This window comes from Topomyia yanbarensis, chromosome 2 (genome assembly GCF_030247195.1).
Source record: "Topomyia yanbarensis strain Yona2022 chromosome 2, ASM3024719v1, whole genome shotgun sequence".
NCBI lineage: Eukaryota > Metazoa > Arthropoda > Insecta > Diptera > Culicidae > Topomyia > Topomyia yanbarensis.
In genome coordinates this window covers 14287588-14310663 of record NC_080671.1, presented here as the reverse complement: position 1 = coordinate 14310663, position 23076 = coordinate 14287588, and the positions used below count along the sequence as shown (strand labels likewise).

The 23076-nt window shown below is 39.7% G+C and overlaps 3 protein-coding genes across 11 annotated transcripts in view; 1 reads left to right on the top strand and 2 right to left on the bottom strand.

Annotated features, from left to right (window-relative positions):
- Positions 1-23076, top strand: part of LOC131684069 (potassium voltage-gated channel protein Shaw-like) — a 250442-nt gene that overhangs the window by 76297 nt on the left and 151069 nt on the right. The gene's annotated exons all lie outside the window — the stretch shown is intronic.
- On the bottom strand, positions 2765-3768 carry LOC131679326 (uncharacterized). Its single transcript, XM_058960034.1, has 3 exons — positions 3752-3768; positions 3336-3680; positions 2765-3278 (listed from the first exon to the last, which is right to left on the bottom strand). Exons 1-3 carry the CDS (start codon positions 3766-3768, stop codon positions 2765-2767), a joined length of 876 nt encoding a protein of 291 aa, XP_058816017.1.
- Positions 19764-20700, bottom strand: LOC131684070 (uncharacterized). The gene is made up of 2 exons (XM_058966606.1): positions 20372-20700; positions 19764-20308 (listed from the first exon to the last, which is right to left on the bottom strand). Exons 1-2 carry the CDS (start codon positions 20656-20658, stop codon positions 19771-19773), a joined length of 825 nt encoding a protein of 274 aa, XP_058822589.1. The 5' UTR covers positions 20659-20700; the 3' UTR covers positions 19764-19770.

Sequence of the window (23076 nt, the reverse complement as noted above, 5' to 3'; positions counted from 1 at the left end):
GCTGTACTAAACTTCAAGAAAATCCTACGATATTACGTAAAATCTAAAGAATCTCTGGAAAGTTCGCGAAGTTTCAACAATATTCTAAGCATTTATGAAAAATCTTAAACATGAGGGAAGTCTGCAAATTTTGTATAACTTCAAAGAAGCATTTCGAGAAAAACTTACAAAATTAGAAAGTTGACGAATATCAAGAAACCTCTTCAAGCTTTAGGTACGGCTTGTCCCACAAGCTTTTGAGAAGTATTACTAACTTTAAAGAAAATTGTCAATCCGCATTTTTCAATCATCAAAGAAGATTTCAGGTAATTTTGAAGAATAAAATCCAGAGCGGTGATAAAACGGTTTTGGATGAACGATCTTCAAACATTATGTACATAAAATTTGAGTGCTGAGTCCCATACATTCTAGGAGATACAATGTTTAGAATGGAATGGGCGAGATTCGCACGACTAGCGACTTCAATGGAAGCTGGTAGTACTTATAGTGCTGAAAAAACGCATCTAAACGAGCACTTTCTCAATACTTCGTTTGGGGATCTTTTGAGCGTGATTATAAAAAATGTATTTACCATACCGATGTGGTTAAAGAAATTTTTCCTAGCTCAGTAAGAACTATCATATGTATCCAAAAACTATGGTTTTTATACCTTTTAGGTAGTATGCTGGCATAATTTTAATTTATAATCAAATCGCCTTTGCAAATATATTTACCGAATTTTGGTTTGTTCCTATAATTTGATAAATTGTACTGTAAACGAATAAAATAAACAAAAAACTTTCACAATTCTGAGCTTATCAAGGCTTGACTAAACCGTAACAAAATGATTTAAAAAAAAAGCCAGAAGATATAATCTTGATATAATTAATATAATTGTTGTTCGAAAGTCAAACTGGAAAAAGGAAACTAAAGCAAACACCAAAGGGACGCAAAACTGAAGAAGACCATCCTACGGCTCTGCCCAAACTAGCCTTGTTTTATTCGGCTTGATCGAGTTGACAATCGGAAATATAGAAAGGTACCAAGCTCGAGGACGGTCTGCTTCCAACACTTCCACCGTTAACTTAAGGTGTTCAGCTCCCCCGTCAGAAATAGGTCCTTCTTCATGCGATTATCTAGACATTCCCATCTACGCAGTGCCATCGCTACGCTATCTAGAAGTCGAACGGTATCCTACTTCTACAGAAGACCGGATTGGAAGTGGCTGTGTACGGGTCGCGTGAGTGATTCCTGCCTTGACTGCGCTCACTGCTCCTCGTGTAACAGCCGCAGTTTGCTTTGCCTAGAAATACCTAAGCCGTCAAGAGCAAAGTATCCGTTGACGAGTTCGTGAAGATCCTAACCTTTCTCGTGCTTACACTGGCCAACCTGCAGTGTATGATAGTTTACGTAGTGCGCAGCAATCTTTTCTTCCACACAACCACCAAAAACAATCCAGAGGAGACGTGTTTAAACTGCAATCGGCTTATTCGACTGTCCTGTACGACTCTTAATTGCATATCCGAGACTATCATTATCCAAGCTGTTGAGGATTCGCGAGCTGGCCTCATGATACAACTCAATCGGTAGTCCCAAGAGGTGATTATATATCTGCTGTAACTCCGTAACACTGGAAATTCGAAGACTAAGACTAACGTTTTGTGATCAGTCTTCCGTCTTCGTAGTAGACGGACTACTTTAAGCAGTGTGTTTTAAGACCCTTTAAATCCGAGCTCATCTGCGTGCTTTCGGAGCCGTCATCCACGAATCCGCAGGTTTGAGTTGTCTTCGATGGAACCTACAAAATTACCGGAACTACTCTGAAAACAAGATCTCCGTTCCAGTTTTTCCGAAGAACGGTGGCTGCTGTAGAGGCTTCACCGGATCGAGAATTTTCGTAGCCAAGAAGCAGAGGGTGGTGGAGATAATTACAGCCACTCGTTTCAATTTTTTTCTTCTTGTCCACGCGACCCGTTTTTTATGCAAGCATTTACGGCACGGTTCGTAAGCTTACTACTTCCGTTATTTAATAAAGCTGGACAAGTTAAATGATGGTTCTTTTTGGATTTATGCAACATGCTGTTAGAGATGAAACTGGAATGTATGCCAGTATAATTAAATTTGATAAATCTTCATCCTGTTTGCTCGATGCAAACATGAATGGTAATTTTATTTATGACTGACTGACTGAACGAGTTTTTAATAGACCTTATACAACAAAAAATGAAGTAGAAAACAATATGAAAACCACTTCAACAAACAATAGTACGAGTTGGAAATTAAAATACTATAAAAAGCTAGTTCAAAGGGTTCAATGTTAACACTATTTTTGTCTCTTCTTTATTGCGAAACAAACTGACTTCTCGTACTGAAATGTGCCATATAGGTGAAATGTTTAAAAGACAAACTCAAATATACCTATTTCCATCAAGTAAAACCTCAAGTAATCAGTGCGTACCGTGACAATAGCGATAATCGAAAACCCTCCGGATGAAAGAAAATCCAATTTTAATTAGCAAACTTTTCCGGATAACTCATTGCCGGAAGGCAATTTACACAATCGTAAAACAACGTGGGAGCTTTCCTACCGTCTTTCTTACTTCAGCTTATACCGGGCCTGCGGCTATATCGTCACATTATCGAGTGAAAAAAAACCATAAGTAAATTTTTCGGACCGGACTAATTAGAGTTTGGAAACAGATGAAACTTTCATTCTAAGCAATTCACGAAATCTTTTTTCTTTCACTCGGAAGATAAATTATTGAAACATATTCTTATCCAATTTCTATTCGTCTACATAATCACCATTCACAACATTCCGCACGACCATTATAGCTTGAAACACTAAAAGATCCAAACACTCGACAGTGACAAAACTTTTCGTATTGTCCCAGACTTTCTGAAACCAAAGCACCGGTTTCGCGACTATCTCTCGCACTTCATCTTCGATTCTCTCTTCAAACACAGGTGGTTCTTGCCAAAGCACTTTTAACTTTTCAAAGTTAACGAAAATGGTCACGAAGCACAGTGTCGCTACCATAGCGAACATCAACGTAATCAATGCGACCGCACACCAGCTAACTTTTTTCGGTTCACTAACAGTGTGATTAGTACCGTCGTTTATCTTCATAAAACTGCATTTAGGAAGAATCACTGTACTGCAGTTTGCACAACCAATATACTCATCGTCGTTGATTAAGTCAGAAACTGTCGGAGTGGGAAATTCGACGAGGGTTTTTTCGCTGGTGTCTAATGAAGTCTCAGAATAGTCGACTTTTCTCAAACTATGAAGGAGTGATCTGGAATAAAGCCAATTAATAACTGACAACGGAAGCGGTTTGTAAGCTAGCTTTTACCTTTTGTATTGCTGTGAGGAAAGCTCAATCAATGACGGCACCTTAGCTACACATAACTCGGAATTGGCCTTCAAAGTGTCATTCAGACCCTCTCCTTCCGATGTAACAACGGGGACATCTTCAGTGTTCAAGCGCTGTTTAGAGCTCGAGAAAGGTCCCGGTATTGAAGGGAAACGATCAGCAATACCCGATTTCGCTATTGTGACAGTGGATGGCTTCGGTGTGGAACAAACTTTCGGTTTAGGAATTTTCTTTCCTGTGCCTGGTGGTAGGATTTTAGACTCTTGGGTAGGTGCTCTTGGAGCTCGAGGAAGTAGCTGCGAGGATATACGCCTAGTGGGAGCTCTGTAGAACCATTTTTGAAAAGGATATCATCGTTTGTGATCAAATGTAGCGGTAACGATGATATAACTAACCTGAACTTGTTCGACATGATGGAGGTAGTCGAAAATGCAGGCCGATTTTGACGGTTCGCCCTAATTTATTCATGGTAACTAGATGGAATTAGTTGAGGTGTACAAAGGCTAACATATATGTTAGCCGGAGGGGTGTATAGAGGAAGATTTTCATAGATACACACCGGACGGTGATAATGTTCAATAGGTGTGCGCAAGCGAAACAGCAGTGTGATTGACTGTCTTGAACAATACAATCAACATTGTTTTAAAAGACATTATTCATCAACAATCTGTTCTAAGTTGCAGTGTCATTACCTCACTATCGTAGAGAGGTTTTAACTGGTAAACTGTTCGCAAAATACGTTTGTTTCGAGAATAAAACACCCTACACAATTAAACCAATACTATTGATAAAACAACTCCGTTTTCAAAGTCGCAATAACGTAATCATACGTAACAAAAAGCTTAGCGAATCAGTAATAGTACATGCAACCTGGTCATCATAATCGAACAGGAAAGCACCATTGCTTGTCTAGTGCGTTCATAATATTTACAAACAGGATGAAAAACAGCGCTGCCAAATTTATTCTGGCTATTTTCCATACACATTAACATTTCAAACATATTGAATAAAAGTCCAGAATTTCGATAAAGCTACGCCCCAACCTTATCACGATTTACTCGGATAGTCCTCGGCGGTGCACTCACCTTACTCTAACTGAAAGTTCCCCGACGGAGAAATTTCTCCCGACACCGAAACCTGTTTCCTTTGAGTCATTGCCCAACTGGTCCCAGGCGGTGGACCTGGTCTACACCGACGGAGAGTTTCCCGTTGGCGGAATTTCTTCTGAAACCCGATTTGTGGTTTCACGACGATGTTCTAGCTAATGGCGCTACTTTGTTGGTTCCTTCGCCACTTCCTCTGCAACTCGGCGAGTATACTCGTAACCACTCTGTTGATAGCGTCCCAGGTATGCTCGTCGTGGCACATCTCTTCAACATTATTGTCAACTATCACACCAGTATACCCCTACGAACTTCTTCGAACCAAGGGCATTCAAAGATCACGTATTCCGGTGTCCCTTGCACGTTCACAAACTCCGGGCAAAGGGGTGACGAAGGATGTACAAAACGATGCAGGTACTTCCGGAAACATATTGCTGATCGACAAGTGACTTGCTCATCGCTAGTCACTTGTCGATCATCCGTGTTTGCTCCTTCTTCTTCGCCGTACAGTGTCAGTGCCCACGTAGTTGGATCGTACTCCGGGAAGAGAAACGTAAAGATTATCTTCAGCTTACCCGGGCACATTCCGGCTGGTGTCGAAGGACCCTTTATTTTCGTCTCAGTACGTGTTGCCCCAGGGATTGGCGTCTACTTCTCGGTACACCTCCTTGTGGCAAATTGAGTTTCTAAACTTGATCTCTCGCTTTAATGCGGCCCTAGCTTCCCAAAACGCTGCCTTGCGCTCTTCACTATCTGGCTCAGATAATTGCTCTCTGAGCCAGCCTTCTGGCTCTGAGACAAGTATCGAGTAGCGTACTAAGCGTCTCGTTCCACCAGTAAATCAATCCTTCTTGTTAGATCAGTCCTATCCACGTTCTCGGTCCCGGCTTTTGGCCGAAGTACCTCAACGAAGAGATCTTTCGCTCGGCGCCCATCCTTCTCAGTGCTGCAGCAGGGTTCCGTTGCCCGATACGGTAGCGAATCGCCTAATGGTCGCTATGCGTATACGTTTCACATACTCTCCGATCCATGTTCGCAGTCAATGAAGGACTACAGAATGTGACGTCGATGATAGATCTCCTCCCGGCGTTCCGAAATGTGATAACAGAACCTTCATTGCACAATCGTACATCTAACTAAGATAGAGCTTCCTGCAGGATACATCCTCTTGTGTTTGTTACTCTACTGTCCTACTCCACAGTTGAAATCACCACCAATGACTACCGGTTTTCGACCGATCAACTGCTCAGTTAACTTCTTCACCATTATGCTGATCTGCTTCTACCTTAGAAAGGAGCGTAACTCTGTCCAGCTTGGAGGAGCGTAACAGCTGCACACGAAGACGCCGTTGATTTCGGCGATCACGAAGCCCTCGTATGAGCGTTCTCCCACTTCTTGAATGCGGAATCTGCCCATCACGTGAATCGCAGGTGTTACCGATCTATCCGCCACCCAGTTACCGTTATCAGAAGGACTTGATACGGTTCCGCAATCACAGCGACATCACACATTGTCTCAGTCGTACACTACTACAACAGTTGCTGTGCGGTGTCACAGTGATTCAGATTTATCTGGGTTATTTCCATTACCGTTGGTCTGCAGTCGTCTTCTTGTAGGCAGGACATTTAAAGCCACCCGTATCATGGTTGCTTCCGTCCGCTGGAGTGCAAAGAAAACACTTCGGCCTCTGCGTGCATTCTCTCGTAAGATGGCCTGTCTCCCCGCATTTCCAGCACATTTCGGTTCTATCCGGGCCTTTGCAAGCCCCTGCCAAATGCCCAAAGCCCAAACACTTGAAGCATTTCTCCGCTGGTTTATTCATCTGTGGGAAGGCTCTAAATGAGCATCTCGACCATCCAACCGTAACTTTGCCTACTTCCAGCGTCTTATCGGCAGCGGTTACCGGTACACGAATCATCACTGTCTGAGTTCCTCCGTATCCTTTATTTAACTGGATAGTCATGAGCACCTCGCCCAGGTTACACTGCTGCTTCAGTGTGCCTCTGAGCTCGTGGTCCGTCGTGATCTCATCCAGGTTCCTGCACACAATCGCCATCTCCGGGTTTAAGGCTTCTGCCTTTTCACCAATTGATTTGGAAATAGTCTCCTGTAAGGTCGAGCTGCTAGTCGTAGGATCCTTCTTAAACTCGAAGAGTATCTCGCCTTTTGGGTACACCTGATTCCTATCACGTTTTACCCCAGATCCTTCAGCTCCAAGTCGTCTCTGACCTTGTTGAACAGCACTGCATACGATGTCGCGTCATTGGCTTTGACGAGTACTGGTTCTCCCTTTGGCGCCCTCTGACGAGCCGGAGATTTTCCTTTCCTCTTCTGCCCCCGTTTTTTCGCTCTTCCTTCCGCTCCTTCCGACCAATAACGGTACTCCAGTTTTCTTCCTGTTGTGTGATGATCTTACCTTCGACAATGACAGCGTTCTCGCGCGTCTGCCTCTTGGGCCCGCCTGATCTTCCGTCTCCTGGCGAGTATTTTATCTTCTTTGGAGTCATGGAAACTGGCGTGTTATCCACTCCAATCAACTACTCCTTCCACTGCTTCGGAGGGGCTAGGATGATAGTAGCCTTAGCCGACGCCAATGCTCGTTCAGCTACATCAGCCCTCATCGTGTCGTGAATAAAACTCCTTCATGCCAGACATTTGTGTCTGTCGAATTCAGATACTTTTTGTGAAATTTGTCTTTAGACACCCGAGAATTACCCAACGCAGAACTTGAATACCTTGTTGACTGTCAACCGGTGACTGGCGAACTGCTGGCGTTTGTCATAAGATAGCACAACAGCGACGAATTGTGAAAAAAGAACCTTAAAATGTCTTTGGAAACTTTTCTGCATTTAGTACATCGAAGACAGCTAGAATCGAAAAAAGCAACATTTTGTCAAACGAATAGCAACTAACATAATGCAGGAGATGGTAAATATTATACCTTCTGCTTCTACGTTCTGCTCAGTTCGATGAACTACCATATGATCACTGCTTACTGTTTTATCCCATATTTCGTATGTGAAAAAAGATGGATTGGTAATAGCATATAACAGGAGTGAAGTAGAATACATTTTAGGCTGTCAATAACAATACATTAATTTTTTCAACACGCCTAGAAAAAATCGTGTAAATTTACGTCTCCTGACCCTGACATATACGAGCATCAATAATGACTTAGTTTTACGTTTGGTTTTAATTTTACATGACGTTAATTTTCGTAAATCGTGTAATTTTACTCCACAAATTGCGTTTGTTTTCAGTGGCAGTAAGTGTAATTTTAAGACATTGCGCATGTAAAGTATATGTTTCATGTAAAATTAAATGGAACACGGTAATGTTTCGTCATTTCGAGAATTGCGGGTTGCTAAATTGTGTCATGTTTGCAATTACGTCAATGATAAAATTCATAATTTTTTGGTGTGTACCTTTTAGAAGATTGTAATAAAATCAGAAAAACTTCGATTAACCTTATTCAAGGTAGTTTTCCTTTAACCATTACAAAGCTCCTTACAACTTTGCTAACATTGTAGATGTTTTTTACCAGGCAAAAAGGTGTACATTTTGTCTTTTTCGTGAGCTTGAAACAATCCCTTCTTCGGCACAAGCACCTGTCCAATCTGAGTCCCTTCGATGCTCTTGGTCCTTAGTAGAGATGGTCGTGTTTCAATTTTTTCGAACTCGAACCCAACCCGAACCCGAGGGCATAAAAATTGAAAACCCCGCACCCGACCCGACCCCGAGAATTTTAAAATTTAAGAAACCCGACCCGAACCCGAAAATTTGAAATTTGAGAAACCCGATGCGAACCAACTTGCTCATATGGAGAATCAACCAAAGATCTCGAAGATTTTTAATTTTAGGCACCCGAGCTGGACCCTAGGCTCATGTAGAATCACTCGAATCTGAAGTAGTATCATACGCGTTAAGATATATCTGCCTACGACAAAACGAATCACGGGCGAGTAGAATCCGCATTTATATTTACTATTATTGAACGTCAAATTTGAAATGTTCTGAGAAACTTATAAATCGTAGATATCTTAACCGGAAACTAGGATAAATCGGTGGCTAACTCATGGGGAAACAAAAAGTTAATGGTGACAATTTCAAACAACCTTGCCCGTCGTACTTAACCAAAATTTCTATTTTTTTTTATCAAAAACCATTCTTGCAAGGCAGTTTTGTATAATTTATTACATGAATTAAATTAAGTTATGGCAAAATTGGCAATTCGTATTCAACAGTTTACATGACTTCACCCACGTTACTAGTTGATACGGTCAAACTTGTGTTGGAGAGTGTCAAACAAGATTCTCTGACGCGTTTTTTATGTCACATCATTAGCGTTAGGATGATGTATTATGGGGTATCTAATTTATTTTATGCTTCAGATTATGCGGTAATCGCGCCAGTTGGGATGCTTCGAAATTTCCAATGGAGCTCTCGGAACGACTCCAAACTTTAAAAAAAAAAAACCTCAATGGCTTTAGCAGAACACAAGATTTTTGCGATTAATTCCTTAAGATCGTGGAAATTTATGATTTTCATGAAAGAATCTGGAACATGCAACGGCCCAGCCCGGGGACAATCTGACAGAAAGTGCTTGTTTCATATATGTACCACTGATTGGATAGTGGCGCTAATATACCATCATCATATGAGTGTCATAAAAATCGAAACCTGGCGGAAGACAGTCTCTAGAAAATAAATGTTGCCTTAACTACCTAATTGTAACAAATAAATGACAATGTGCCTTTTTTAAATTTGAGCCGCCGTAATGCCACCAAGGTACCACCAAGTTTGTGAGTTCAATATATACATACTAAAAAAAATCTGAATTTTATCGTTGACTGGAATTACGTCTTGCCACAATCTAACAAACCGTAATTGACGAAATATAACCATGCTCTGTTTAATTTTACATGAAAGATGTATTTTTCCATGCGCAGTGCCAAAAAATTACACTCTTCAACATTTAAACAAACGTCATACGTAGAATACAATTATGTGACTCGCAAAATTCAACGATATATAAAATTAAAATTAAACGTAAAACTGTGTCATTTTTATGCTCGTACATGTCATGGTCAGGAGACGCAAATTTTGCACGTTTTTTTCTAGGTGTGTGGAAATTGTCAAATCGTCCTCGGGCTGCAATGCACAGTGGTCCAAAACACGAAAAACGTGATCGTTTTGAATAACTTCGAAATGGTTAGTTATAGCGATATACTATCTTCGGAAGAATTTATGACAATGAGATGCCCCATCTTTATAAGTCAAAAGTTTGATGATTAATCCTTCTATAAGTGACATTCAAAATTTATTTCTCATTTAATTTGAGATAGCAAATTGATGTATTCTGCAAAGTTGTAGTAAATTCTTCTACAAGAAACTTTACTGAAGGTGGTAACAGTCTATCTTTAATAGTCTTTGAGATATAGAGCATTATTAGAGGAAATACCGAAAAAAATATTTGTTTCGTTATAACTTCTTTCCAAGATTTTTTGGAAATTCAAAATGGTCCACAAAACTATCACAATTAATGAAATACAAAATTTCGGTTAAGGAATCAACTTAATATGTTGAGCAGATTCTGAGATATTCACGATTTTTATACGAAAAATGGCCTACTTTGTACTCAAATAATTTATGAACGGGCAAAAACGGGCAGACCACTCAATATTCATTTGAAAGTACAAGAAAGATGCTACAATATTCTGTGTTAATCACTTGTATCCGGTTGTATACATGGCTCTGGTGGCTGGATTTAAAGAATATCATTTATTAGTCTAATATCTTGATTCGAAACATATTCGGTGAACTGAAGAGATAAAGTGGGACATTGTTCGGCATTCTATGTGGAATGTTCTCACAAGAGACCTTTTGTCTTGACTGGTTTTTAGATACATTTAGTTCGGGGGTACAGATAGTAATGCGCTGTCTTATGAGCCATATACAGTCGGGTCTCCTACTACGCGGATTCCTACAACGCGGCTTCCTACTGCGCGGATTCCTATTGCGCGGTACCCGCGTTGTAGGATACCCGTAGCTTATGGGATTTCGACTAATTGGGGCTGTGGCCGATTATTTCGTCCGTGTCAACATGTAGCGCCATACTTTCTTCGGCAAAGTTGTTGTACTCACTTGGGCCTACAACTTAGAGTAATTGGGTATCCAATTAGTTGAGAACTATGCCGCCAGGGGTGCTATTAAGAAAGAGTAAATAAATCGAAATTCTCGTCGTAAACTCGACTATCATCAAATGGATTCAATGTCAAATATATCAAGATCCTGATTATTCTGAAAGGTAGTGTCTTTGGGAAATTTATAAAAGAAGTCCAGAGCTTCTGGATGGTAGAAAGTTTAACTCGCAATAACCCCACCAGGCGGCGCTAGTGCTAATGCAAATATTCAACACATGTTAAAATAATTCTAAATCTCAACATCGTGATTAGATGGAGTAGTACTGTCTTCAGTAAAGTTGCTCGAGAGGTCGAGGACTACCCAACGGTAACAGATTAGTTTGGAATACTCTCACTATGCGGCGCTAGTGAGCGTAGAAGCTTTCAACATTTAATAGATTATGATGTGTCTCAAAACTCTAATAACTTGGAAAAATGGTGTTTTCGGCAAAGTTCTCGAGGAGGCCTAAAGCTACTAGATTATGGAAAGATTAAACTGGAATAGACCCACCAGGCGGCGCTAGTGAGTATTTTCTTTCAAAGCATGTATCTCGAGATCATGATCATTTGGAAGGGTGGTGTCTTTGGCAATATTTATAGGCAGGTCGAGCTCTGTCCTACAGAGAACAAAGTAGTTCAGAACTCGCCCACTAGATGGCGCTAATGAGAATGAAACTTTCTTAACATTATAGATATATTTCTAAAGTCTGATAATTTAGGAAAACGCTATTTTTGGTAAAGTTCTCTAGGGGGACAAGTGCTGTTTGAAAATGTATAGAAAAATTTCGATTTTACCCACTAGGTGACGCTAGTGAGCACGAATTTTTCCTTTAAATTTCTGCATCTCAATATAAAGGCAGCTTAGAAGGGTGGTGTCTTCAACAAAGTTTCTCGAGAGGTCGAGGACTACTCGACGGTAACAGATTAGTTTAGAATACTCTCACTATGTGGCGCTAGTGAGCGTAGATACTTTCAGCATGTAGTAGATAATGATATATCTCAAAAGTCTAACAACTTAGAATGATGGTGTTTTCGGCAAAGTTCTTCAGGAGATCAAAGGCTACTCGATTATGGATAGATTAAGGTTGAATGGCGCTGGTGAGCATTATTTTTCATATCCTGTTTCTCGAGATCATGATTATTTGGAAGGGTGGTGTCTTTGGCAATGTTCGTAGACAGGTTGAGCTCTGTCTTAAGGTGAATAAATTAGTTCTGAACTTGCCCACTAGGCGTCGCTAATGAGAATGCAACTTTCTCAACATTATAGATATATTTCTAAAGTCAGATAATTTAGGAAAACGCTGTTTTTGATAAAGTTCTACAGGGGGACAAGTGCTGCATTTTGGATTAACCCGCTAGATGCCACTAGTGAGCACACATTTTTTCTTTCAATTTTTGCATCTTAACATAAAGGCAGTTTAGAAGGGTGTTATCTTTCACAAAGTTGCTTGAGAGGTCGAGAACTACCCTACGATTAATTTAGAATATTCTCACTATGCGGCGCTAGTGAGCGCAGAAACTTTTAGGACCTGATAAATTATGGTACATCTCAATAGTGTAACTTGGAACGATAGTGTTTTCGGCAAAGTTCTTGAGAAAATCAAGGGCTGCTCGATTATAGACAGACTAAATTGGAATGGACTCGACAGGCGGCGCTAGTGAGCAAGCTTTTCAAATTTTATTTCTCGGGATAAAGATAATTTGTATGAGTGGTATCTTCGGCAAAATTCATCGACAGGTTGAGTTTTATCTTACTGTGATCAGATTAGTTCAGAACTCACTCATTGCTAGGGAGAATACAACTTCTAGTACGTAGTAGCTTAAGTCAAAAGTTTGATAATTCATGAAAATGGTGTTATCAGATTAACGTGGATTTCAGTTACTATGTGGCAGTGGAGAGAAAAAAAGTTTACGAATTTTGGCACCACAAAATCATGACAGTTTAAAAGAAGGCTTTCTTCAGTGAAATTCATCGGTAGTCCTAGAGCTGGCAGATTGGTTTTGAATACTCTCATAATGCGCCAGAGAATGGGTTGATGAATTTATTTTCTTATCCGTTTTGAGGTTACTTCAGAAATTTAAATAAAATTAACAAGAATCAGAGCAGTAAATAATCTATTCATAATCGAGTAGCCCTTATTCTTCCTCAAAAACTTTTCCGAAAACACCATCTTTCTAATTTATTAGACTTCTGAGATATGTAATTCATAATCTATCATATGCTGAAAGCTTCCACACCCACTAACACCGCATAGTGAGAGTATATCAAACTAATCGGTTACCATTAGGTAGTCCTTGACCTATCAAACAATTTTGTTTAAGACACCACCTTTCTAAATTGCCTTAATATTGAAATGATGAAATTGAAAAAAAATGCATACTTACTAGTGTCACCCAGAACACGTGCTTACTCGCGTAACCTAGTATTTACCAGACTTTAAAAAAGATCTACAATATTCTGAAAGTTTTATCCTCCTTAGCGCCGCCTAATGGGTGAGTTCTAAACTAATATGTTCACCGTAAGGCAGAACTCGACCTGCCGATGAATATTACCAAAGACATCACCGTTGCAAATTATTATGATCTCGAGATACAAAATATAATATATACTCGCTAACTATCGTAACCTTACGGGTCAATTCCAATTTAATCTATCCTTGATCCAGTAGTCCTTGAGCTCTTCAAGAACTTTGCCGAAAGCGCAATCATTAGACATTTGAGATATATCACAATTTACCACATGCTGAAAGCATCTACGCTCACTAGCGCCACATAGTGAGTGTATTCTAAACTATTCTGTTACCGTCGGGTAGTCCTCGACCTCTCGAGAAACTTTGTTGAAGACACCACCCTTCTAAACTGTCTTTATATTGAAATGCAGAAATTTAAAGGAAAAATTCGTGCTCACTAGCGTCACCTAGTGGCTAAAATCGAAATTTTTCTATACATTGTCAAACAGCAATTGTCCCCCTGGAGAACTTTACCAAAAACAGCGTTTTCCTAAATTATCAGACTTTAGAAATATATCTATAATGTTAAGAAAGTTTCATTCTCATTAGCGCCATCTAGTGGTCGAGTTCTGAACTACTTTGTTCTCTGTAGGACAGAGCTCGACCTGCCTATAAATATTGCCAAAGACACCACCCTTCCAAATGATCATGATCTCGAGATACACGCCTTGAAAAAAAATTCTCACTAGCGCCGCCTGGTGGGTCAATTCCAGTTTAATTTATCCATAATCTAGTAGCTTTTGACCTTCTCGAGAACTTTGCCGAAATACCATTTTTCCAAGTTATTAGAGTTTTGAGATATATCACAATTTACCAAATGTTGAAAGCTTCTACGCTCACTAGCGCCGCATAGTGAGAGTATTCCAAACTAATCTGTTACCGTTGGGTAGTCCTCGACCTCTCGAGCAACTTTACTGAAGACAGTACTACTCCATCTAATCACGATGTTGAGATTTAGAATTATTTTAACATGTGTTGAATATTTGCATTAGCACTAGCGCCCCCTGGTGGGGTTATTGCGAGTTAAACTTTCTACCATCCAGAAGCTCTGGACTTCTTTTATAAATTTCCCAAAGACACTACCTTTCAGAATAATCAGGATCTTGATATATTTGACATTGAATCCATTTGATGATAGTCGAGTTTACGACGAGAATTTCGATTTATTTACTCTTTCTTAATAGCACCCCTGGCGGCATAGTTCTCAACTAATTGGATACCCAATTACTCTAAGTTGTAGGCCCAAGTGAGTACAACAACTTTGCCGAAGAAAGTATGGCGCTACATGTTGACACGGACGAAATAATCGGCCACAGCCCCAATTAGTCGAAATCCCATAAGCTACGGGTATCCTACAACGCGGATTCCTTTTTCACGCCCCCAGTTAACCGCGTAGTAGGAGACCCGACTGTAGTCGAATCCTAACAAGGAACGATTTTAAGTATAAGTAGGCTGTGTATTAGCTCTGAAATCGGTTGCAAAGTTTGTCAGCACAGAAGGTCAAGTGCCACAATAGAATTTAGTACCAGGGCTTGGAACATTAATATAAGCAAACCGTTTACGTTTGCTATGAACGACTTGACAGTTGAATTTGTATTGTTATATGAAAGAAAGCCCTTTAAAAATTTGTTTATTGTCCACCATCGCGATTACTGCAGATACAAATCATTCGATCCAATAAACTAGTTTTGTTGCTTACGAAGTCTGACGTATACAGCGACAATGCTAAACAAGTAATCAAAGCATGCGCGATTACCAAATGAATCGCTTTTAGTAGGCTTTCCATAAATATTGCACCGTATCTAAGAAACTAGTAAAGATGGAAAACTGGTGTCTTCGGCAATGTTTCTAAGAAGAATATTCCCCGACACTTTGCTGAAGGTACCACCACTTTATCTCAACAGCTTTACCGAATATGTTTCGTATCAATATTTTAGACTAATAAATGATATTCTTTAAATCCAGCTACCACAGCCATGGATACAACTGGATACAAGTGATTCATACAGAATCTTGCAGCATCTTTCTTGTACTTTCAAATACATATAGAGTGGTCTGCTCCTTTTTGCCCGTTCATGAATTGTTTGAGTGCAAAGTAGGCCATTATTCGAATAAAAATCGTGAATATCTCAGAATCTGCTCAACATTTTAAGTTGCTTTCTTCACCGAAACTTTGTATTTCATTAATTGTGATAGTTTTGTAGAACATTTTGGACTTCCAAAAAATCTTGCAAAGAAGTTAAAATGAAACAAATGATTTTTTCACCGGATTTGAAATATGAAACAATAAACAAGAATTATGGCAAAAATTATTTTTCAATTATAATGTAAAGGATGCTGCGATTCAAACTTTAAACACGTTTTTCTCAACATCAACGCACTGTCACTTAGTCCGGTCTGACCTAACACCGACCAAATGTGGAAATCGTCCAGTTTTTTAAAATATTGTCCAGTTTTATCCAGTTTTTTCCCAGAGGTGTGTTCCAAAATCATTTCCTCACTATTTGCAATACAATAGTAGTTTACTATATTAAATAATAGTAAATAATAAAATAAAATAAATCAAATTGCGAAGAGTACAACTTCTCTATGGAACAAGTTAATTGTTTTTCAGTAACCATATTTTAAATTGATATGCTATGGAGTGCAAGATTAGCAGATATCGTTAATTAAAATGAAGATTGTTTTTTAGTCTGTTTATTACATATAGCACAGTGCGTTAGCTTGAAGGTACCAATATTTTCGTTTAACATTTCGAATTTCTTAAAACTTGTAATGTGAAATTATCTAAAAGTTATGTTTAAATAGTAGCGATCACTTTTATACTATCTTAAACTAGAAATTCGCTGCTATATGAAAATTGTTTTCTTATTTTTTCTAATAGCTGAACGTTTTCATATTGAATAATGTTTGTCTTCATATTTGAGAATCCTGTTTTATTAAAAATAGATCCATTTTATTTAAAAAAAAACTTTGCATGCCTTTTTACAAGGATAAATTTGGTTATTCGGGCATCCAGTTTTATCCAGTGTTTTTTAAAGAGAGGTTCCAGTTTTTTTGAAAATACAGTTGGCAACGCTGGCTGTAGATACGATTTGCTGTACGCTTTAGCCGAGTTTCACGCATTTACTCCGACCGCGGCCTAATTATCAGTTTTAAAGTACCTGTCGAAATTTATATTTCATAATAAAAAGTTGAACCAATATTTTCCGAAAAATTCCTTGAATTGGTTTATTACTAATTTTCATAAAAAATAAATCACAAAGAGATTTCACATTTGAAACACGTATTGCTGAATGCTCTTTCATGAATGTTCGTTTAAAAAATAAAATAATTCAGGCAGTTTGCGAATCTGAAGAGAGGGAACTTTATACAATATTTGAGCAACAGAAAATAATACGACTTCTAGCGATTCAAAGGTGCTAACATTTAGTACGGCTATATGTGTCATCCATTCGTATCAAGAAGTATAATTCATTCCTACAAAAAGATACTGCGTTTTGTGTACAGACGCAAACAGCGTCAAGAAACAATTGGGTTGTTTTGTTCAAAACCCGAACCCGATAATTTCAAATTTGAAAAACCGGACACGCGCCCGAAAGTTCAAAATTTCAAAGACCCGGACCCGACCCGAACCCGAGAATTGCAAAATTTGAAAACCCGGTACTCGACCCGAACCCGAGAAGCTTAAATATATAGAACCCGTCGGGCTCGGGTCGGGTGCGGGTTTCGGGCTCAAAAAGCCCAACCCCAACTATCATTGGGTCAACTTGAACAAGTGCATCGAACACTTTCAGACGATTTGGTGTAAAGTGCAATTGCATCATACTTTTAAATCGTGTGCAAACTTCTGTGATAGTACCACTTAGCATGAAACGTGCAATACTAGTGCCCACTGCTAGATGGCATCATCTTGAGGTTCAAGTGAAAAGTCTCGGGAAAACCTGTTTTAATCCACCTAGCGGTGCAATTGTGCCTTTCTCATTTCTCTAAACTATGGCACGGAGGCTTTTTATGTTCAACATAATTGTGGAAATGTCTATTACATTCTTAGTACACTTTGCACTTATATACAATGGCATGCCAGCCACGAACTTGATGAGCTACGTTACGACGGTGAAACACTTGAAACAAAAAAATATCATACTCCATTAGCCTAATCAGCATTAGATCAATGTTATCTGCTTGCTAACTCATTTTGTCATGCGGGGGTGGATATGTGAGGAGGGCGAAAGTCCCATGAACGAACGACTCCCCAGCTTAAATTGGTATGCTTTGTGATACAGTGGTGGTTTAAAGATGATGGGGTTGAAAGGGAGGGGTATGAGGGCTGGATGGGGTGGTGGTCTGAAGGGTGATTTAAAGAGATTTTTAAAGGAGGGGAGTGAACAGTAGAGGGGGGGGTGTAACCCCTCTCCGTAAACCATCAACTACGCCCCTGTTAAAATCCAGAAACCTTATGCGAGTCGAAAAAAAATTTGGCCGGGATTAGGTTGACGTTTTTCAGAGTGATTGCATAACCTTTCTATATGAGAAAGGCAAAAATGCCAAAATCCAAAAAAGTGAACCGTCGTCAAATTTTTTTTCCAGTTTGCATCAAATCTCGACGTTTCATGCACCTTGAACACATTTAGCATCAAAAATAAAAATTCTATTTTTAATTTTTCCTATAGTTTATATGAGAAATTTCTGTGTGGCCGCACTCTGAAACCCGTAAATCCGGAACCAGAATTCCGATCGATCCAAAATTCAATAGCAGCCGATGGGAAGGTTGCACCTTTCATTTGAGACTAAGTTTGGGCAAATCGGTCCAGCCATCTCTGAGAAAAATGAGTGACATTATTTGACACATACGCACATACATACACACACACATACACACACATACATACACACATACACACACGCATACAGACTTTTTCCGATCTCGACGAACTGAGTCGAATGGGATATGACACTCGGCCCTCCGGGCCGGGATTAGGTTGACGTTTTTCAGAGTGATTGCATAACCTTTCTATATGAGAAAGGCAAAAACATTTTTTTCTTGCTGCACTCACTCAATTTTTATGGAAATCAATCAAGTATTAAGGACATTGTTAGTATATCACTGATTGATTTTCAACAAGATGTTTTTTTCGTTTTCAAAGATGGTCGCTATTCGGCACTTTCTTATATTATCGTGGAGGTTGGTAACGCCAAAAACTGCAGTGGTCATATTGATTTTACCGCCACTGTATATTGTAAATGCTTTAACTTATCAAGTTCACGCCTAGCACGACAATTATTGAACAAAATTAAAGTGCCAGTCTGGCAATGAGCTAAGCGTCAGCAGAGTTCGATGACACGATCCGTGCTAAATCGACTACGAAGTCTATTGAAACAGAAACTCCCTTTACGTAATGCTTTGCTTACCCTTGCCAAGGTTGTGCAAACAGCTTACCATAAAATATCGATCAAGTCCTACCGAAGGATTTGGTACGTACTTTCCTCTCTTTGTCTTATTTTTATCCCTGTGGACATAAATAACAACAGTATTATGGAGGATAACAAAAACTTGATGTAGAATAATCAACCTACTGAACATCATCAGTTCATCACCTAAATGTTGTCTCGTTCGAGTTTTTGCTTTCCGGTTGCGTGGCACTAAATCACCATCCCTCCCACATCATATCACTGTATGAGCAGAAAGCGACATTCGTAGCAGACACAAGCTGATGATGGCAATGTTGTTTTATAACCCAGATGAATGATAGGGCGTGAGAATGGAAGGAATACCGAATGACCGGATCCAACCAAACGTTGGGCGAGTTGAACTAGTGCGCGTTGTAGCACATAATAACAATTGGACGCACAGAGCACGAGCAAATCAAATATCAAACCATTTCTTTTCTACACTTTTTAAACTGTTTCTTTTCTGTTATTCGAACGAGAGAACTTTCACGGCAAACAGCTGCTAACTTCGGAAACAACTCGAGGCTGAAGTTGAAGGTTCAGCTGAAATGTACGAGCGGCAATAAATTTTCCCTGCAAAACTCAATTTCTCTACTGCCGCAAATCGGATAGAAACTTAGTCGATGCGGTGCGATAAGAACTTACTCCCTTTTTAGTAGAGAGGCAACTAGTTTTAAAAGGGTCCTCTAAAGCGCAGATAATCGAATTTTTAGCCAAAGTTTTCTTACCAATGCAAAATATTAACTTTTATCTTTCATGTTTGCACAGTCTTTTGGGGCTTTGTTTGGAGAGCTTTGCACAACGGACGATAAAAATTATAGATGGGGTCATCCTCTGCAAACAACGGACACTGCAACGGGTGGGTAGGGAATGAGAGATGCGAAAACGTTTCCCGTGTTGTATACAATTTTGTGGGGGAGTCTCGTTTGGGTAGCTAACAAAGAATCAGGTAGAAAATTGACCAAGAGAGAAATATTAGTCCCATTAGTCGGATCCTTTTCTAGTTTTGAACGTAAAATAGATATAATGTGAAGAGAATAATGGAAAATATCCGAACGCGTAAAAACTTTGCAGAGATAAATTCTAAACCATAATCCTTGGAATCCAAAAACCGGAAAAACTCTAAGTACGGATTCAAAATAAAAAAATTTATTCAGCACCTAAAATTTCAAATGTTGGCCGTCAGAAAGGATTTGACTTGCTCCCACGTACTAAATATCCACAGGAGCAAATTTCGACCGATTGACTGCTCTACTTTACGCTCCAGAAATTCCATTCGATAGGTCAGTAATATCAACATCAAAGGTAGGCACAATATCAAAACCATTATCAAAACCATCATTGATATGCTCGCGACCCAACACCAAGGTATTCTAGCTTGCTCACATTTCTGCTTCTTTTTATCCGATTCGTATGTGCTCGGATTGCTTCTATTGGCAGTTACCTGTCTTAGTCGCTGTTCATCTTCATTAGCAGAATCCGGTACCATTGCTTCATCGTGGACCACATTGTATACAGCTTGACTGGGAAACGTCTCCATCCCGCTTCCGATGGCAGCGTTGTCTCCAACCAAAAATCGAGACTGATCCTCTTGACTGTCATTGGATATTTCGGATAACGTTGCGTGAGCAGTTACTTTTTCCGGGTTCACAACATTTGTCATGGTTGGCTCTCTGTCATGATCCAGCAGCTTCTGGAACACTTTCCTGTAAAGAATTAGGATAGTATTTAGTGAAAATGTAATTAAAAGTCAAAAACCAACTTTTTACCGCTCCTCTATTGAAAATGTAACCACGGGCGGAAGTCTTTGAGCAATTTGATTCGGCAGGAAGGCATCGGGAATCACAGAACGAGTATTCAAGAATGTATGTTCGTCTTGCTCCTTGGGCAAAGTGGGGCGACCATCGATACCTAATATTACTCTTGAAATTGATTGTTTGGGACTTGAAGATTTTTCTGTTTCTACTTTTGACGTAGGTCGCGGTATCTTTGAGTAGGAGGTACCCCGCGAAGGAGGCGAACGCTGCGGATTTAGCTCAGCCGGTGTCTGACTCATAACGTATGTTTGTTCTTGCTGTCTTATATTTTTAGTGGACAACGACAATCATTTCAAATGACTACTAGATCTCTGTCGATTATCACAACTTTACACAACAATAAAGAAATCATATATAGTCAGTTTTCATAGTTAGTTGCTATCTGCTGATGCCAGTATGATTACAACCAACACGCTACCAGAATAGAGGTGTGCTTCGCGCCGCCGATTTCAGGTAAAGGTCGGCGGAGCGCCGGCGTCACAACGATGTGCTTACTATTTTTACATGCAATCGTCGTATAGTATTCTCGTATTCGGACAAAGGTCAAAAAGGTTCCGTTCGATTTCTGAGATTTTTTCACATTAGAAAAACTGCAAAATATGCATGATTTGCATCACGAAGCAGAAATATTATTAAAAATAGAGGATTTTGGGGCCGAAATGACCCCATTTTGCCGTATTTTTCTAGAAACGGAAATCAGCCCTATTCTCTATTACGACGGATCGCTTTTTCGAACGAATGTGATCTGCATTCTCAATAACGACAGCAAAACCAAACGGGAGCCTACTTCGATCGAACCACATTCGTTCGAAAATGTGATCCGTGTAGAATAAGGCTGAATATCTCCATTCAAATACTAAGGTATGTAATATACATTTCCACTATTATATTGAACATAACCAGCCATGAAATCGTAGTTTGGGCCAGGGCCGGCGGAACACCCTTTTCCCGAGTGGGTAGTAAGATTCGGAGTAAATTCATCCCGCACTGACGAAAGTTCAGCTATGTCGTGTGTAAGTGAAAATGAAAATTCCTTTATAATATCTGGTGGCTATTTGGAAACACCATTTGTTAACAGGGCTGTATGTCCGACAGCTCAGCGAAAATGTGTTTGTTGAATACAGATACTACAAATGTTCCACAGCTAAATACCAATTACTTCATTCTTCGATATATCGCGTGATCTTACCTAACCAACCATCGACCGTGTACGAAAAAGTATTTTGTCTACGTACCCGCCTGGGAAGTAGAGATTGATGGTGTAGTCTCTGAGAAAGGCCTTTATTTCGAAATAGGGGGTGGCTCCTTCCAGATCCCTGTGCTGCAATCAGTGAATATTCCGGTATGCAAGCAATTGCACTCAGCAAAAATCGAGGAGTATAGGAAAACTTATTTTCCATCAGCCTCCTTTCGAGCCTTTCGCCGGATTTGCTCTTCCAAAATTTGTCCTTTTGAACGGGTCTCGTTTATTTGCTCGCCTTTTTCTATCGCGGGGCATGCACTGCCGTCGTTGCAAACAATGGGCTCATTATATAAATAAGGCATGGTGTGGAAAATGCGGAGAGGATCATGAAAAATATTTTTTCTGTGTAGAGACTCCGAATGCTTTGTCGACATATCCCGCATATAAATTATACGGAGAAAAACCGAAGCATCCTTTTGAGAAACGCCGGGAAGAAATGTTAAAGAAAGCACCGGCCACGATTAATTTCTACGCTTCCTTGTTCACCAAAAGCGAGATTTTGACAATCCCGTTGAGGGAACATCTTCTAATGTTTCTATAAGTTTTCGAAAGAGGAGAATCATTTCCTCTTCTAAGTTTCCTCGTAAAGGCCTGAAAGTGTCCCTTGATGGGTGATGCTATTATAAAACCGAAGTAAATGACTCCTGGTTTTGGAAATCCAAAACTCCAAGTGACTCTATATTTCAGTATTATTATTTTCCTAGGAAGAAGTAGATCTTCCTCAATTTTAACATTTTTCGCCATGGCCGAGCAAACAATATTGAGGAGCGTTTTGGGGATCAAAACCTACTATTATTTCGATCGGATTAACATTTGCCCGGTACCAGGTACTGAAGTTGTCGCTTGCTTAATCCGAATCATAGGCAAAAATATATTGATATAGTTTCCATATACATTGCACCTCAGCTGATTCTAAAAGACTTCAACTCAACCGATCGATCTTACTTCATGATATTCGCGACAATTTCAATGTGATATCTAGAATAAAATGGAAATGACACGAATGCCTACCAGCGCGACCAAGCGCGTTAGATTTATCGTTGTACTCTACCTCATTATTGTGCTCATTGATCAAAAAAGCAATGCGTCCACTATATCAGAAACAATCGAATAAAAATAACAAATTCCTCCGGTGGAAGTATACAACGATTTGACTGACTTATTTCTCAGCACTCACTGCTAGTAAAGGTCAGGCGAAACGAATACCCGGCGCGAACAAACGTGGACGGTTTTCTACTCCGTTGTGGGCAGAGTGCTCAGAATTGTATGCGAAAAGGTCCTGTGAGGACTTTTTGAACGCCGAATCGCCTAAATTTTTCCGAATATACGCGACGTTAGAGAGGCAAATGAAAAACTTAATGAAAACTGAAAAACGCAGTTATTGGCACCGGTTCGTCAACGGATTAACGAGAGA

Excerpts from the sequence above, each read along its gene's own strand:
- LOC131679326 (XM_058960034.1), bottom strand. Across the intron at positions 3,279-3,335 it reads TCCTCACAGCAATACAAAAG|ATCACTCCTTCATAGTTTGA; the intron begins GTAAAAGCTAGC and ends GCTTTATTCCAG.
- LOC131684070 (XM_058966606.1), bottom strand. The coding sequence starts at position 20,658 with ATGAGTCAGACACCGGCTGAGCTAAATCCGCAGCGTTCGCCTCCTTCG. Across the intron at positions 20,309-20,371 it reads ACATTTTCAATAGAGGAGCG|GAAAGTGTTCCAGAAGCTGC; the intron begins GTAAAAAGTTGG and ends AATTCTTTACAG.